The sequence below is a fragment of the Pleurodeles waltl genome, chromosome 11 (assembly GCF_031143425.1).
Source record: "Pleurodeles waltl isolate 20211129_DDA chromosome 11, aPleWal1.hap1.20221129, whole genome shotgun sequence".
Taxonomy (NCBI): Eukaryota; Metazoa; Chordata; class Amphibia; order Caudata; family Salamandridae; genus Pleurodeles; species Pleurodeles waltl.
The window spans coordinates 745,750,247-745,769,033 of NC_090450.1; the positions used below are offsets into that span (position 1 = coordinate 745,750,247).

General features: G+C 43.2%; 1 protein-coding gene across 1 annotated transcript in view; it reads right to left on the reverse strand.

Annotated features, from left to right (window-relative positions):
* Nucleotides 1-18,787, reverse strand: part of CCDC60 (coiled-coil domain containing 60) — a 493,444-nt gene that overhangs the window by 50,022 nt on the left and 424,635 nt on the right. Inside the window, exons 11-12 of the mRNA XM_069214471.1 lie at nt 3,834-3,974; nt 258-392 (exon numbers count right to left, since the gene is read on the reverse strand). Of these exons, the coding sequence (XP_069070572.1) occupies nt 258-392; nt 3,834-3,974 (276 nt within the window). The remainder of the gene's footprint in view (nt 1-257; nt 393-3,833; nt 3,975-18,787) is intronic.

Below are 18,787 nucleotides of genomic sequence, written 5' to 3' on the forward strand. Positions count from 1 at the left end.
GATATCTGATTTAATTAATTCACTTTACACACTGCAAGTGCATAAAAACAGGTGTGCGACTCTGCACTGAGCCATCATAGCCCATCATGATATAACCCCTGATAACAAATGGTCCTGCACAACTAAAGCAGCCTGTTGCCAGACCTAGAAAGGATTTCATGCTGCCAAGGTGCCACTCTCTGCTGCATGGCACTAGAAGGAAAACAGGAATCAAAGCAATGCATCCATCCAATCAATACTGTTTGTTGTAGCCCTACCAATTCTCAGTATTGGCATAATCCTTATCTTCCTCGACATGGTGGAATGGCTTCCTTAACTTCTCCATATCCTGATGGAAGAAGGTAATGTTATCCAGTGCATGAAACTTCTGATTGCCAAACTCTTCTCGCCGCCTTAAAACAAAATAATAATAATTGGTTAAAAAGATAGAACTTTGTCACTGATATATTTGCAGATTTCAACTTTTTCATACTCATTACAGCAGTTGTGTGACATTTCCATTACTTGACCCCAGTGCTTTATTTGAGCTGGTGGTTTCCAGTGATTGGCACCTGTACATCATTTTCAGTACCCGCATTTATGGAAGTCTGCCACATGGCGACACTGTTTGTCTAATGTAGAGTGGAACACAAAAACAGTTGTTTATCAATTCAATACACATTAAAATTACTAATATCTGCCTCCTATCTCATTCTTGTAGTTTGGCGGCCTGGAATAGTCTAAATTGTCACACTTGTAAGAGTGTGACGGTGAGGAGTTGTGTTGGCACTGCCACAGGCAGTGCTAGCAGGGTCAATAAGTGATGTAAGCTGCAGTGGTCTCTTGAGGCGGGCCCTGGCACTTATTTGTCTTACAAATTAAGACCCTAACTAGATAGCAATAACATTTCTTTCATTTACCACTTGAAAACAGTGACAAAAATTAGCCTCCAAATAATTAGTAACAATTGTCCAATAAATATCAGTATTATCAAAGACAATGTGAAGTATGTGCTAAAATATTGCCACTTGTGCATTTTTGAAAATCTTTTAAGGGTGTAAATTTGATATTTTGAAAAAATATTTGGTGGAGGTGGCTGTTAGAGTGTGACAACCTAGGTATACACATAAAGATACTGAGCAGCAACAAACATGAGCGGAAGCATTTCTTTTGTGTGGAAGCTTACACAACAAAATGATCACACGTCAGGGCTGTCAGGATTAATGAATACAAACTGAGGGTTTAAGAGGAATTTCCTGCCCTTTCGTTTATTACTACATTAACAGATCTGCAGGCTGCTCGGTACGACGTTTACTCTTGATGTACTTATCCCATTCATAAACCAGGACTGTTCAATTTGTGCACCGACTGTTTCTCCAATGGGATTGCAATTTCAGTGCCATCTATGTAATATTAGTCACACTGCAAATTTTAAATTCACATGGGGCGGGAGGTAAGGGGTAACGATACGACCTGTCTAATCAATCTTAATAAAGAAAGTTGCAATTTGATATTTTGCGATTATCTTCAAATCAGAGAATTGAGGCCTGCAAATGAGGTCAATAGGAAACGTTGTTTCAAAAAGCAGCCTCTCTCAAGAAAAGCACAAGTATTGATTTTTAAAAAGTGTTTACTGTTTGAGAAGACATCGACTGGACTATGTGGCCTCAGTGGTCTGGAGGTCCAATGCAGAGGTTGCTGCCACGATTCCCAAAGGAGAAAGTTACCCATGGGGACAACTTTTGCTTTGTGAATGAGTTACCAACTCAACTTGGGGGGTGCTGATTGACGAACGGTTTTGAAACTACAAATGCAGTCACAAAACTACTGATACATATGTTTTTAGATTAAACATACAAGGGCAACACTGCTTTCATGTCTCCCGTATCTGCGAAAGATTCAGAGAAATACTTATATAAAGTTGAAAGATATTTTGCAGTGGCAAACCTTGGGATTTTGCAAATCACACATTTTGCAACTGAAAAAGGTGTTTGTACATCCGGCTGTTTATGTGGGAAATTAAATGTGCCAAATCAAGAGCCAAGGTTTTTCAAGATTCTTATTGCACATTCAGCTGCAAGGTCTTCTGAAGTGTACAAAACTCGTAATGCAGATTTCATTTTACAGTGAATTAAAAAAGTGCAAAACGCAAATGCTTGATTAGGGATTTAACAGAAAAATTAGTAAAGCATAATTGGGTGACTGAGAAAAGGAAACGGAAATGGAAGAAACCAGTTAGAGGGAAACAGTCAAATGCTGGTTAGTCTTGTTCAGATTTCTTTGCAGTTTTTTTCTTGAGCAGTACACACACTTTGCATCTTTCCTTTTCACTACAGGTGGTATTGCTACTGTAATGTGTAAGAAGGTCCCTCCAAGGCACATTGCAGTAGGCATCAAGAGCAATGCCTTGAACCCCAGCTACAATGTCCTTTGGATCCAATTCCCTCCCTATTTCACTTGCCTCTATCTAATGGGTCCATGGGACACATATAGAGACAATGGTTGGTGCAAAGGAGAGAAGGACACTAATCAACCCAGCCGAAACCCAGAGATATGCGTACCCAAGGCAAGGATTATACTGTCTAGAAAACGATATAAGAGAGACACTATACCACATAATACAGGCTACAAAGACATTGTAGACATGTTCAATGTCTACAGCGCTTATTTTGGTGAAGATAACCCAAGATAACTGCTGTTATTTTTTCGTGGATTCCTAAACAATAAATCTTATTCAAAGTCTCTTTAAGACAAACGTTTCTAGGTTCTTCTTTCGACTACCACCTCACATGTGTATTTACTGTATCATATTCATTACATCATTTAAACTAGTCCTAGCCTCGTGCTCTTGCAGGTTACTTCAGCAACATAAATCGTGTGATTCCTAGTTACTTTGTAATGGCCTACTTCATTAGTCGGTAGACTATGATTATCGGCTGCTGGCACCATTTACATGCTGTAGATCTTTTTTATGCTTTCTATGACACGGACACAGGGCTATTGGGTAATGAAGCTCAGACTTGATTTTTTTCAATTAAAAAATTGCCATCTTCACAAAGCAAAAGTGACCTACTTTAAATAAAAGTTGGTAAAAATGATGGTAAGAATAGGATTTTGCAGGAGAAAAACCCTACAAAACCCGCTTTTTGACAGAAAAGGTCCGGGAAACTTCTCCTTAAATACATTTTGATGGAATATTTGCCACACAAGTGATAATGTACAAAGTGTCTAAACATGAAAACTTCAAAAACTGCAGAAGCTGTGCACTTGGCAGAAGTTTTATTGTTCCACACCACTATCTGTGCCACACTGGATTTTAAAAAGTACATTTCATTTACGTTTGGGTATTTCTCCCTGTACATAACTTCCTAAGAAATAAATCAGTTTCTGACAGATTCTGAGTAACATCCCATTCGTGAACTGTATTACATTTTCTTGTTACTAATTAGTCTTTTCCAAAGATTACTTCACACGATAGTGCCCCACCACAGGCCACTACTCCCGAAAATGTGTTCAAATAATATGACATTTCAAAACTCTGTTTTCTTAGAGAAATCTTCATGTGTTGGATTTGCCTAAAAATTGGGCAGCAATGAAAGAAGTGTACTTTTCTATTAAAGAGACATGTTGCGAATGCAACAGGACACGAACTCTATAGGAAAAAACAATGTCTCCTAGCCTACACGGAAGAGTTTTGACATACAGAGCAGAACTGCTCCAACTACAGCAAAGAGATTGTCACAAATGGGAACCCTAAAGCTAACACTGAAAATGGCAGCCACACGCAAAGACGAATAATTAAAAGACAGGTCTTGGCTTTTCTAAACCATATTACAGTCCACTATAGCTCCCACCTCTCAATGGCTTCCATATTGTTACGCAGGCAGAGGTCGGCCTCGTCAGAAACTTCAAAGAACTTCTTCCGCATCTCGGAGGACATAGATGATTTCTCATTGATAAATTTGGTGGTGGGGGAAATGCGCACTGCTGGGGAGCTGTTGAAAACAAAGTAAGGCAAATAATGTGGCTGAGAGGAAACGCATTGAACTGAAATCTGAACGTCTCTGCACGTTTTAAGTTGGTATTATGTGATGATCAAAAGAAAGTGAGTGAAACTCTTAAAAAACATGGCAAGTACTCAAAGGACATGACATCCTACATGAAAGGGATCAAGCTCAGCAAGGCTACAAACTCATACACATAACTTCTTTCTTGAACTGTTCTAATAAAGGGAAATAAAATACAAAGGGATAGATTGGCAGATAAACAGAATATCATTAACTTTGTGAATGTGGTCTTAAGAAATTCATGAATATGTTCCATTCTTCTGCATATGGAATAAGGGTTCAGCTGGAAAGGGCTGATACTCATTTTGCAGAGTGTGGGGCTACACACTATGCCATTGCCTTTTATATGCCGTTATCTATATCAGACACACAAACGCTTTTTAGAGAATCGTAATTTCTGGTAAATACCTTCAGAATGTTTGAGAGTATGGCCCCGATCAAATTAAAATGATATACTGAACAAATGAAGGGTGTTGCTATGGTAGAAAAGCAGGCACCTATCCTTCAGAGATATATATGTTTATTTATACTTATGGTGCACGCCGGTATGGATCTGGCAATATGTAAACATTAGATCTAAATTGTGAACATCATATGGGCAATATTTAGCAGAACTCCTACAAAAACAGTTCTTTCCTAATGTGATTGAGTAGGAGGTTCGACAACGTGAGGTCAAGCAGTGAATTTCTTCGGTTTCTCCTAGATGTAACTTTGTGGATGAAAATGAAATCATTATAAGGAGTGAACCAGCAGATGAATGTGGTAGACCAAGGAATGTATTAAAGTTAGAAGGTAGCTGTAAAATGAGGTAAATATTAAAGCTGGGATTCTGAAAATCACTCTGGCATTTGTGGGGGTCCAGTGAATAGACGTCCTACTGCAAAGGCATGATTACATTTTGCCACTCACAGATGAGTTGGATGGCTGCCTTTTGGATACATTTTAAGTGCTGCAAGCAAGTCCCAGGGAGACCACCTTCAAGATCATTCCCATTATCAAGTCTGGAGTTTATTATGGCTCGATCACTACCTTATTTTGGTCTCTTAAGGAAGGGCATGGAGTCACTCAAGCAGCTGGCATAGCGAGAACCAGTACTTTGTCAGCAGCACATCCACTGAGTCAGGCTGATGCTTACGTTTCAAGATTTTATATATTTTCTGTGAATTTTGAAGGTACACCTAGTATGAGTGTCAGTAGTCAACAAAGTATGAGAGAAATGAGCATGTTTTGGGATGAAAAGAATAACTAGTACCTTATTTACATTTTGTTTCAGTCCAATTTAGCCTATAGAGTTGGCAGTCTTGTTCAGGCTAGATAGGACTGTGACAGGGTCAGACAATGGAGGCTGGTAGGCGTTATGGTGGTTTATGATTTTATTGGTTTTGAGATAAAGTTTTGTTACAGTCTTTAGTTATACAAGTGTCTCTTTTCCCTTTTCTTCTTTTCTCTCTCTCTCTTTTCTTTTCTTTTGTACGTTCTTCAACTTCTTTACTTTATTCCATCTTCTTTTCCAGGTGGAGACTCAGGAGGCACATAGGAGGAAAGAAGAACATGGAAGGATTGTTTTAGGTGGTAGGTATTATTGATGTTATTCTCTCTCTCTCTGTCTTCTGTGTCCCTTTTCTTTCTTCTTTCCTTCACTTTACTTTACTTATGGCTGTCTTTTACTATTATGTCTTTTATTAGGTCGTCAATAGTCTTCCTTTCTAGTTTCTGACTTTTCTCTATTCCTGTCTTTTCCATCTTCTTTTCTTTCTTTGGTTCCAAAAACATCTTGGTAACTTTCTATCTCTTTCTTATACTATTTTATCTGTCTGGTCTCTCCTTTCCTTGTATTTTCTTTTAGGGGTAGGTACTTTCCTTTCCTTCGCTTTCCGTTTCAGACTCTGTCATATATAAACCACTATCAAACTACCACAATTCCTCACTTCTCTCCTTCTATTTTAACAAATTAAACCTAATTCCCATTTTCCCTGCTTCACGCTTTCTTTTTGCTCCGTACCTGCCGGAGCCACGCTCTTCCCAGAGTGTGGTCGGTCTGCTTGCTCTCCTCCTGGTCGCCTTCCTCTGGCTGCACTCCAGGGTTGCTCGGCGTCTCCCCCTGACGTCGTCTTCTCCTCCCATGCGTTTGTTCCGGTCTGCTCGTCACGGCCCCATCTTCTCCTCCGATAGAAAACTTCTTCCCCTCACGACCGGTCCGCTCAGGTTTAAAAACCCCCTCTGGTTCCCCGTTCTTCTTCCGGATAGCAGCTGCTCCCATCAGTGTTGCCAGATTGGGCGATTTCCCGCACAAATGGGCGATATTTTTCCCATTTGTGCGGGAAAAAAACCCAATTGCGGGGATCCTGATTGTTGGGCTATTTTTAGCCCTGTGTGCGGAAAAATCGCGGGGCGGCGCCGCCGGAGATATTACTGCCCTGGCCAGGCCCCGCCCCGTGAGGTGAGATAGTGAGTTCGGAGTCGGACTCGCGGGCGGCGCACACGCACAGCAGCAGGAAGGCAGCGTGTGTGCGCCGCGCAGTGTGTCTCTCACCAGGGGGCCGTCAATTGGTAGCGCTTTCGCGCGCTACTAGATTGACGGCCTTCTGCCCCACTGAGAGCGTGGCCGTACTTCACGGAGCTCTCAGTGGGGCAGAGGGCCGTCAATCTAGTAGCGCGCGAAAGCGCTACCAATTGACAGCCCCCCCCTGGTGCGACACTGCGTGGCGGTGTACACGCCGGGCACACAGCAGCCGCCACATTAGCTGATGAGGGCAATGGGCCATCAATCTAGTAGCGCGCGAAAGCGCTACCAATTGATGGCCCTGGCAAGAAGTATTGTCCTGCCCCCGCGGCATTATTTAAAATGCCTGCGTGGGTGGGCGCCACGTGGTGAGCGAGGAGCGAGCGAGTCAGTGTGTGGCACACTGTTGACTCACTGGCTGCGCTGCGCACGTGGTGGTGTACTCTGGTGTGTGGCTCTTCTCAGGCCCTGCCGTGAGCCTCAGCCCTCAGCCTGCAGAGGTGTGGTGCCCCCCCCCAACCCCCCTGGAAAAGTCTCTTTTGTTGTGCGCTTCAGCCTTGGACCCCAAATAAAAGCCAGCGCCCAGCCCCAGAGTGCGTGATTGGGGCCCGGTAGAGGGGAGACACCCCCCCTGGCCCCTTCCTGTTGTGTAGGTGCTACCTACGCCCCCTACCTACACTGACGTGCGGCCAGTTGGTGCGCAGCTGCGTAAGACAAGGTAAGTGTCCTTCAATTTGTACCTTTGTGACTTGTTGTGAGTAGATGTATTCCTTATTTTTAATATTCAGGGACTAATTGTGGATTGAGAGTGCATAGGATCTAAAGCATGGCAGGATTGAATAAGAAAGAGTCGCACAGCCAGTGCTTAATTTGTAAATAAAAACGTGCCGGTGACCACAGCTCTCCTCTTAAACACGCAGCTGCTGCAATTAAATTTGCAAACACGGAATACTAGGGCAGCGTAATCCTAAAGCCATGTTGGGCCTCTTTAGTCCATTTTAAGCCATTTCACCTCACTCCTGCAGCTTTCTGCTCTCTCCCTTTCTGGCGCTCTTTTTCATTTTTGCATTCCTCCGTCTTTCCCATATGTGTCTTTTGCTTGCAGTAAATGCTTGAGGCAGGAAAAAAGAGTGCTGTCCCTCAAAAATAAGTGCCAGTGCTCTGCACCGGAAACAACAAGTACAAATTAAGCACTGGGTGGAATCACATGAAGGTTGGTGATGACAGAGTTATTGTGTTCGTCTGGTAATGCAAGGGGGTTACCAGCTGAGTAGTGCAGTGTGTGCTTTGCAGGACATTTAAATAAAAATAAATCATTCAGTTTGGGTATTACTTAAACCATTTTATCTGAAACTTTTTTGCACGTTTGGTAGCAGTCTGTCTTATACTGCCAGTAATGCAAGTTTAACCTAATGACTTACATTTGCACAATACACAATTCTCCATTGCAGCAGTGAATATTTAATTCTGTGGCTTTTTGGTTACACACAGACCTTTCAGTGCATTAACTAATAAAGGTTTCATAATATACAGTGATTAACTTAACTTTTTTTATTTTAAGGCATGAGTTATGTATGTGGCTGCCTGAAACAGAATATATATATATTTTTTTTTAGGCACACGTTTAACCCTGCCCCATTGCATGCAGCATCACTGTTCCCATACTTTTTTTAATGCACTTTGAGCTGTGTGCTCAGCTGATTTATTCATTTATTTCACTCCAGTTGCAGGCAGTGCAAGCACAAATGTGGTCTCATTGGCTGAGCTAAGCGAAATTAGGGTACATGGTCAGTGCACAGCCTCACTGCATGGTTCTGTTCGTGATCTTAGTGCCTAAATTATTGACATCACTTGTAGTCATGCTCTGCTCAGCGTAGCCATTGCTTGCATTTGACACAAAACACTAGCCTTTACCAATAATTTAAGTTCAAGTTCACGGAGTTTGGGTCACTGTGTTCTGGCCTCTGGTAGCAATTTGCAGAAGGGTGTTTATCGCCTCGCACAAACAGCCTTTTTCACCTCACACAAGGATGTATGTTTCTGCAGGGCCCTGTTGACCTCCACTGCCAGGGTAGAGGTAGCCCGCTAAAACAAGTGTAGGGCTAGTGCCTAAGTACGTCCGAAGGAGGCAGGAAATGAGTGAAATGTTGGTCTGCTGCCCATTTAATGAAAACTCCAGAAAGTAGAACAGTAGTTGAGCAGACTGCAGATACACACTGGGAATGCTAGATGGCTACTTGCATTTCACCTTTATCTACCGTGTGCATCTGGAAGGCAGTGATAAGAACAAAGGTTGTGCTTTGAATCCATTTGGGGGGTGTTGATTATCATAGGTTAATGACTGAGCTAATGTAGCAAATGTTATCTTTGCATGTTGGAGCTGACATATTGGGATTAACAGGACTTGAACTGTAAAATGCAAAGGGAAAACAGCATTGGGTCTGCTTTCCACAAACTTGAGTTCGGCATGAAAAATTGAGTAAGTATGAGGGGTAGTCCATTAAGATGTATAACTTTTTGCTGTTATCGGTGAGTTGTTGCTTTATTGTAAAACCAGTTCTAAAGCTAGAGCATACCTCTTACTTAACCTTGAATACGAGGGAGTTGCCATCCTTTGGCTCATTCCCCATTTCAAAACATGACAAATCCAAAGAGTCAATTGTCTGCCTGAAACAAATCACTTGCCCCAGCGTAGAGTCAACACCACTTTGTATCTCCATTGAATTCACTTGTGTTGTACCCCAAAATAAGTACATGACATCCTTGGACACTTAAAGTAGAGGTATGCTCAATAACCATTGGCAATTCTAGATAGTGTTTTATTTATTGCTTTGCACATGATTATCAGTGAACTAGGGACAATGATTGCAATTTCTTTTGCAGTTTCAGGTAGTCCCCTGGGCTCTCATCTTGACATAGTTCATCATTGATCAGTTCCCAGCTGACCTGGCAGTTTAATTGTTGCACCATGGGCAAGTGGGCACAATATAAAAAAATATACAGAAAAGAGTGGGAGTTGGATCCTGAATTAAAAAGATGGATTGCCCCTGTCAAATCAGATAATTCCAAAGCGGCCTGCAAGTACTGCCATGTAGACCTGCGTGCCCATTATAACGATTTGAAGCAACATGCAGCAACCACAAAACACCGCTCTCGCTGTAATTCAGCAAGTGCTTCCATGGCATCCTTTGTACAACCCATTCCTTCATTATCTAATAACCAGAAAAGAAGAGAAATTAGGTTTGCCATACAAACTGCTTGTTGCACATCCATAAATAATATAGATGGATATGGTGAAATTTTGAAGGATGAATTCCCTGCCTTCCGAATGCACCGTACCAAATGTACAGCACTAATTACTTCTGTGTTGGGCCCATACTTCAAAGACGAAATGCTGAAAGATATCGGAACATCACCGTACTCCTTATTAATTGATGAATCAACAGACATTGAAGTAAAAAAAACTGCTTTGCATTTGTGTGAAGTATTTCAGCATAAAGCATAAAAAATTAGTAAGCACCTTCCTTGGAATGCTAGAATTAAATCAGGCCTGTGCCGAAGATATAGCAAATGCATTGTTAAGCTTGCTTGAAAGTTGTAACCTTGAGACTGAAAATTTAATAGGCATAGGCACTGATGGAGCAAGCGTCATGTGCGGAAAACATCACTCAGCATTCACCTTGTTGCGAGATAAGCAACCTTCCTTGCAACTTGTGCGCTGCATTTGTCACTCCCTGGACATCTTTGCAAAGAAAGCAATAAGGAGCATTCATGATCAGAGAAACATACAACTGGTATTCCCACTCCCCAAAACGCCAGGCCGACTACAGGGAATTGTATTTGACATTGGGCGGAGGCATGCCCCTCAAATTATTTTCGCCTTGCGAAACACGGTGGCTAGTGATGGCAGATTGTGTAGATCGTTTATTAGAACAATATGATGCCTTAAGCTTACACTTTAGCACAGCATCATCTGTGGAACACTGCTATGCAGCAAGGATGCTCCAAGAAATGTATCACGATGAGACCAACCTACTTTACCTTACTTTCTTAAAGCCTATTCTTCAAGACATAAAAGTTGTTAATAAAATCTTTCAGCTGGAATGGGGAGATGCACTTCACATCTTTCGTGACCTATATACTCTGTATGTGTCCACACTGAAAAGGATACTTAAACCAAGTGTTTTTACCAGTAATCCTCAAGAACAGTTGCAGAGCCTAGATTTACAAAGTTCTGCCATTTATCTTTCTCAAGAGGATGTGGATCTTGGTCTTGCTTTCCGTAAGAAGCTGGAAGAAAGTAAACTCACCTCTGTTTCAAAGGATGGCATTGTGAAAAGGTGCCTAGAGTTCTTGAAAGTATTGGCATGTGAATATCAATTTCGCCTTCCAGAGTCACTAAGCATGCTTAAAAAGATAGAAGTTTTGAGTCCCCAAAAAGTGCTTGCAGATTGCAAACCTCCTGTAACTGACTTACCACATACCTTTTTCACATACCAATTTGAAGTACTAGAGTCTCAGTGGAGAATGATATCCTCATGTTCATTTCCTGAGACTTCTAACATGGAATCCTTCTGGATGGAAGTGTATAACTACACTGATGCTGCTGGCAAACATTGCTTTCACGAGCTTGCAATGGGTGCTATAAAAATGTTGACACTCCCGATATCCAATGCTCATGTTGAAAGGATATTTTCCCAAATGACGCTGCTGAAAAATGATAGACGAAATAGAATGGGCCTAAAACTACTATCAAATATTCTCTACATAAAGTTTGGACAAACACATTGAAATTGAGTCCTATTCGTTTGTGCCTCTCCCGGAATTGCTTGCAAAATTTAATAGCAGTATGTATGATTAAAGTTGTGAAATTCAGCCGTCCCCCAAGGAATGCATGCAGCTCGGACCTGCCCTTGCCACTGTTGGCTGCAGACGGAGCCATGCCTGCCAGCCCTCTAGTGACAGGACCAGAAGAACACTTTCTCAGACCAGCCCTCGACCACTGTCAGCTGCAGAAGGACTCATGCCAGCCAGCCCTCTAGTTAAAGGACCAGAAGAATACTTTCTCAGACCTGCTCTTGCCACTGTCAGCTGCAGAAGGAGCCCTGCCTGCCTGCCCTCTAGTGACAGGACCAGAAGAACACTTTCTCAGACCTGCCCTCGACCACTGTCAGCTGCAGAAGGAGCCATGCCAGCCAGCCCTCTAGTGACAGGACCAGAAGAATACTTTCTCAGACCTGCTCTTGCCACTGTCAGCTGCAGAAGGAGCCCTGCCTTTCCGCCCTCTAGTGACAGGACCAGAAGAATACTTTCTCAGACCTGCCCTCACCACTGTTAGCTGCATAAGGAGCCCTGCCTGCCTGCCCTCTAGTGACAGGACCAGAAGAACACTTTCTCAGAGCTGCTCTTGCCACTGTCCATCCCAGAGCACTGCATGGCAATCCTGATGGTGGCGCCAAGCCCAGAAGAGCGCCATACTCCAGTTTCTCCTACTTTAAGCTACGTACATTGAAGTAAAGAACTTGCTTGAAGTTTGTAGCCTTGAGATTGGAAATTTAATAGGCATAGATGGGGCAAGCGTCATGTGCAGAAAGCATCACTCAGCATTCACCTTTTTGAAAGATAAGCAACCTTCCTTGCAACTTGTGTGCTGCATTTACCAGTTCTTTAAGACCATTGCTAAGAAAGCAATAAGGGGCATTCCAGGTAATATAGAATTGATGATCAGAGAAACTTACAACTGTTTTTTCCACTCACCAAAACGCTGGGCCTACTACAGGTATTTATATCTCACATTGGATGGAGGCCTGTCCCTGACATTAATTTCGCCTTGTGAAATGCAGGACTAGTGATGGCAGATTGTGTAGAGCGTTTAATAGAACAATGATGCCTTAAAATTACACTTTAGCACAATATCCTGCAGGAAAGATGCTCCAGAAATGTGTCATCATATCTTAAAATTACACTTTTGTATGGTGTCCTATGTCTAGCACTGGTATGCATCAAGAATGCGCAATCAAATTTATCATGAGCAGACAAACCTATTTTTCCTTACTTCGATGAAGACCTTACCATTGCCATGTATTAGCTCTAGGACTACCACAGTTATGCCAGTACAGATGCAGAGATGATCTACGGTTGAAGTCCCAAAACAATTTATGCTCATTTGCTAAGACATCAGACCTGGTAAATTTATGAATGGAAGTGTATAACTGCACTGATGCTGCAGGCACCCATTGTTTCCATGAGCTTACTTTAATGGATCCTCTGCCACTGTTATGTATTAACTCTAGGATCACCACATTTATGCCAGTAAGAGATGAAGAGATTGGCACCCCTATTTTAAAGAAAGGCTGCAACAAGATTTGGGAAAATCTGGATATCTCTTTATTGATCGGTGGCTCTGTGGAAGTAGGCGGGGAGAAAATCCATGCTCTTGTGCCTAAAGTACTATAGTTAAAATCATCACACAGTTGTAAGCAGCTACCTTAGCAGTATGGGATTAAAGCCGCCCTGTACAGAAAATGGAATCTGGCACTTAACGTTCTTGCAACCCTTGAGTGATGCCAAGAGTCATTTGCAGTTTCCCGTTACCAGCTTTGTTTACTTAAAAGTACATGTCTTAATATGGATGTTGGACTTGCTTACGGTCTAAAGGTGAAAGAGAATAACTATTCGCAATGGACCCTTTTACAGCCACATCTCCTTGCAACCTTCGTGATTGAGATTTACAATTGTCGAACACGCCAGCATTTACATTCTAATGCACCTAGTGTGTCTGTGATCCTTTTTGCTGCCACTTCAAATTATATCAAATGGCTAGAAAAGGAGAGAAATCAGAATTGCATCAGAACCTGATTCAATGAACCATTTGTAGTTTCCCTTTACCACCAGCCAAGTATGTTTTTCAAGCAATATATGATGTCTTAAAAGTTACACTTTTCTGTTGTGTCCTATGTGTACCACTGGTATGCATCAAGAATTCTCTACGAAACGTATCAAGAGCAGGAAAATCTATCTTTCCTTACTTCGATGAAGACGGTGCAATTGCCATGTATTAGCTCTAGGACTGCCAGAGTTATGCCAGTACAGATGTAGAGATGGTCACTTTCTCTTGCAGTTTCAGGTAGTCGCCGGTCGTCTCAACAAGACAGTTATTCATTGAGCTGGTTATCCCAGCTGCCAAACAGTTGCAGGTTAATTATTGCAACATGGGCAAGTGGGCTCAATATAATAAAAGGAGTAGTAGTGGTTTCTGAATTAAAAGGACTGAATGCCCTGTAAAATGAGCTGATACCAAGGCTGCATTCAAGTACTGCCATAAAAAATTGCATGCCCATTCCAATGATTTGAAACAACCTGCAGCAAACAGAGTAGGTGATTGAATGAACCATTCGCAGTTTCACTTTACCAGCCATGTTTACTTACCGGTGCATGCCCTGCACTCTGTAACAAGCATCTTGCGGCCTAGGAAGTGGCTTCTGCCCTTGCTTTCTGTCTGCAACCGAAAGAAAATGATCTGCCTGCTACAAAGGGCTCCAATGCCAAAACTGGTGTCAAAAGGACTGCTGTGAAGTTGATGAAAGCGATGTTCAGCCAAAAGCTGTGAATCCGAGAAAGGATCAAACTGTATGTGATTGAATGAACCATTCGCAGTTTCACTTTACCAGCCATGTTTAGTTACTGGTGCATGCCTCACACTGTGAAACAAGTTTATTGCTGCCTAGGAAGTGGCTTCTGCCCTTGCTTTCTGTCTACAACCGAAGGAAAATGATCTGCCTGCTACAAAGGGCTCCAATGCCAAAACTGGTGTCAAAAGGACTGCTGTGAACTTGATCAAAGTGATGTTCATCTTTCAGTCTCCAAACAAAAGAAAATAAAGTAGCTGCTGCAGGCTTCAGTGTCAAAAGGTTTGTCAAAGAAGGACTGCTGTGGACATAATCAAAGATTTACGTCTCTCACCAAGTCCAGATTTACTACTTGTTCCAATTTGCTGCTCATCATAAAAAGTGAGTGACCATTTTTCCATGTTTATTTCCATTTTTAGTGTGTAATGCAATGAATAATCTAGGCACTGTTAGTTTCACATATTTGCCTACAATAGAAATTAGATTTATGCTTTAAAATGTTTGCTTCAGCCTACGATTGCATTAGTTCAGTGTTAAAAGTTTGGGCTATTTTTTGGGCTGGGACCGGTTCATTTGGGCTTACTTTGGGCTATAGAAGGCTTGTGAAATCTGGCAACACTGGCTCCTATCACTTCCGGGTCAGTGTAGGCGTTCGCGGGTGTGCCCCTGGGGGAATTCCGGTCTGCGTCTGGGTTCCCCGGACGCTCACAAGGACCTTTTCAAGTTTATATTCAGAGCCATTCTCAAGGACAGAGATTAGCATGTCATCCAGACATAAGTCAAAATTAACCTTTCGGAGCTAGCTAGTCGTTCCTGGCCTTAACATAAACATAATCCGGGGCTTAACATAATGTTGGAGTCAAGGAGTGGACAATACTTATCTCTCCTTGTTGAATATTTTTTCTGAGCTACAGGCTATAAGCGTCAGGGCCTCTCTGAGTTAGAAGTCATTTCTAGTGATTCCATTTTGACATTAGATAAACTCAAAACATACATCAGATCACTAATGTGCTGATAAGAAAGGCCAGTGTTGGTACAGTTGGAGGCAGATTTTTTGTTTCGAGAGGGTTTATTATAATAATTATTCATAGATTTCATGCCTCTCTGCCAAGGCAGGAAGGCCAGTTCAAAGGATTAGCGAGACACAGGTGAAATAAGGTCATACCTCTATCCAGTCCCACAAAATATACTTCCAAGAACTGTATTACTAAAATAATCACTACTTTGTCACAACAAATGCCTGGCTGTAAAGGACGATTCCATTCCCCATCAGAAATATTAGGGCCCCCGCTAGAAGTTAGTTGGAATAGGGTGAGGTTTTTACCACACCTGGTAAATACAATTACCACAGTGTGAGGGATTTAATATTTTTCGTAATTACCTTCTATTCTGAGTTCAACTTGCACACAAGACATAACATGCTCAATCAGTATTTAACATACTGAATTCAGCATGTTTTGACTTTTCTTGCATTATTCCCCAATATAAATGTTGGTAGGATTGACCTGCCAGAGTCTATCAGTGGGAAATGTGTCAGTGAAGAAGAGGTTACTTACCTTCGGTAACGCTTTTTCTGGTGGATACAATAGCTACCTGTGGATTCCTCACTTTATGAATTCTCCCATGCGCCAGCATCAGACGGAAAATCTTCTTCCCAGCTCTCCACGTCGACGAGGACGTCACAATTGCACGGTTCCACGCGACTCCGTCTGACGTCACCATGCCAATAAGAGGTCCTCGCCAGCGTGCTGACATCAGTTTCACCTATTTTTTACGTGCCTTTGAGGCGAACAGGTGAAAAACGACCTCACAATAGCTCCAATAAATACATATCTACATAAAGCCACCATGATGCAATATAATCAAAACCATCATTTATATATACAGAAAAGACATCAATATATATACACCTATAAAACCACATATCTTAGTGTAACCAGACAGGCAACGGGGAGGCGGGTGGGACTGTGAGGAATCCACAGGTAGCTATTGTATCCACCAGAAAAAGCGTTACCGAAGGTAAGTAACTTGTTCTTCTAATGGATACAACTACCGGTGTATTCCTCACCTTATGAATAGAGTCCCAAAGCAGTACCACACTCGGAGGTGGGAGCCTGACTGGTTACACCAAGAAGTACTGCAATACAGATCGTGCAAAATGGCCATCCCTCCTAACCTCCAAATCCAAACAATAATGCTTTGCGAAGGTGTGGAGGTACGCCCAAGTTGCTGCCTTGCAAATATCCACCACTGGAACCCCTCTTGCCAGGGCCGAAGTAGCGGTCTTAGCCCTGGTGGAATGGGCCCTGATACCCTCAGGGGGATTGTTCTTTGCCAACGAGTAGCAAATCTTGATACAAAGAATGACCCACCTGGAGATTGTTCTTTTATGGACTGCTCTGCCCTTCCTCTGTCCAATATACCCCACGAACAGCTGGTCCTCCAGGCAAAAGTCTTTTGTCCTTTCAATCTAAAAACTAAGAGCCCTTTTAGGGTCCAAACGGTGAAGCCTCTCTCCCTCCTTCGAGGGGTGAGGAGGAGGGTAGAAAGATGGAAAGGTAATGGTCTGCCCTATATGAAAAGGAGTGACAACTTTTGGAAGGAAAGACACACTGGTTTTCAACACCACTTTATCCGGGAAGAACAAGGTGAAGGGGGGTTTAACAGAAAGAGCTTGAAGCTCACCAACCCGCCTAGCCGAGGTTATAGCAATGAGAAAAACTGTTTTAAGCACCAGAAACCTTAGCGGGCAAGAGTGGATGGGTATGAAAGGTGACCCCATTAAAAAGGTTAAAACCAGATTTAGGTCCCACTGAGGCATATGAAAAGGAGTGGGAGGAAACCTATTAACTAAACCCTTCAAGAACTTAATCACAATAGGCGACTTTAACAAGGAGGGCTGATCCGGGAGGCAAAGGAAGGCTGATCCGGGAGGCAAAGGAGGGCTGATCCGGGAGGCAAAGAAAGGCTGATCTGGGAGGCAAAGAAAGGCTGATCCGGGAGGCAAAGAAAGGCTGATCCGGGAGGCAAAGAAAGGCTGATCCGGGAGGCAAAGAAAGGCTGACAGAGCAGCCAAATAACCCTTAACTGTAGCCACTGCACAACCCTTCTTTGCTAAATCTAAAGCAAATAATAAAATATCAGAGAGGTGGGCCCTCAAAGGGTCAATTTGCCTTTCTCCAAACCAAACCACCTGCCGGCATAAACTGTCTTAGTGGAGTGTCGCCTGGCCGATAAAATAACATCCACTACATCTGGTGGGAGAGAAAAAGAACTCAGGTTGCCCCGTTCAATCTCCAGGCATGAAGATGCAGGCTTTGGAGGTGGGGGTGTAGAACCTGCCCCTGCGATTGCGAGAGGAGATCTGCCCTGAGAGGGAGACAGAGTGGAGGGCACAGCAAGAGTTGAAAATGGTCTGTGTATCACACCATTCGTGGCCAATCCTGGGCTATTAAAATGACCTGAGCCTGATCTTAGCGAATCTTCCTCAGAACCCGAGGGATCAAGGGTATGGGGGGAAATGCGCAAAGCAACTGGTTGCACAAAGATATCTGAAACGCATCCCCCAAAGCTCCTTGCACCGGATACTGGAGGCTGCAGAATGACGGTCAGTGCGTGTTCTCCAGAGTGGCAAACAGATCTATCCCTGGAGAACCCCACATCTGAAAGATGTGCAGGACCAGATCCGGATGGAGACGCCACTCGTGATTGACCGAAAAATGTCGACTGAGAGTGTCTGCACGTACGTTGAGCAATCCGGCCAGATGATTCGCTATCAAGCAAATCCGATGGTCCTGAAGCCATGACCAGAGACGCAGAGCTTCCCTGCAGAGAAGATATGACCCTACTCCTCCCTGCTTGTTTATATACCACATCACAGTAGTTTTGTCTGTCAGGACCTGAACTCACTGACTGTGGAGGGACGGGAGGAAGGCCTTGAGAGCCAGAAGTATCGCCCGCAATTCCAACAGTTTTATATGAAAAGTCTGTTCCACTGGAGACCAACGACCCTTGATCTCCAGGTCCACCGGATAAGCTCCCCACCCTAAAGTGGAAGCATCCGTCATGACCATGGCCACCGGAGGCGGCAGTGAAAACGGCCTTCCTTGAGAAAGGTTGCCGTCCACAGCCCACCATCTTAGAACTGCTCCAGCGTCTCTGGAGATCGTTATCGACTCCTCGAGATCCCCTTTGTGTTGAAACCACTGCCTGCAGAGGCACCATTGGAGAGCCCTCATGTGCTAACGTGCGTGAGTGACCAACAGAATGCAAGAAGCGAACAGACCGAGCAGGCGTAAGACCTTGAGGACTGGAACAACCGCTCCATTTTGAAACATTGGAATCAATGCCTAAATGTCCTGAATCCGCTGAGGCGGAGGATAGGCCCGATTCAATGTAGTATCCAGTACTGCCCCTATGAACAGGAGGCGTTGAGAGGGCTCCAATTGAGACTTGGGTACATTTATCGTAAAACCCAGACTCAACAACAACTGAGATGTCATCTGCAAGTGACGCAACACAAGCTCTGGAGACTTTGCTTTGATCAACCAATCGTCCAGGTAAGGGAATACAGATATCCCCTTCCTTCTGAGACTTGCTGCCACCACTGC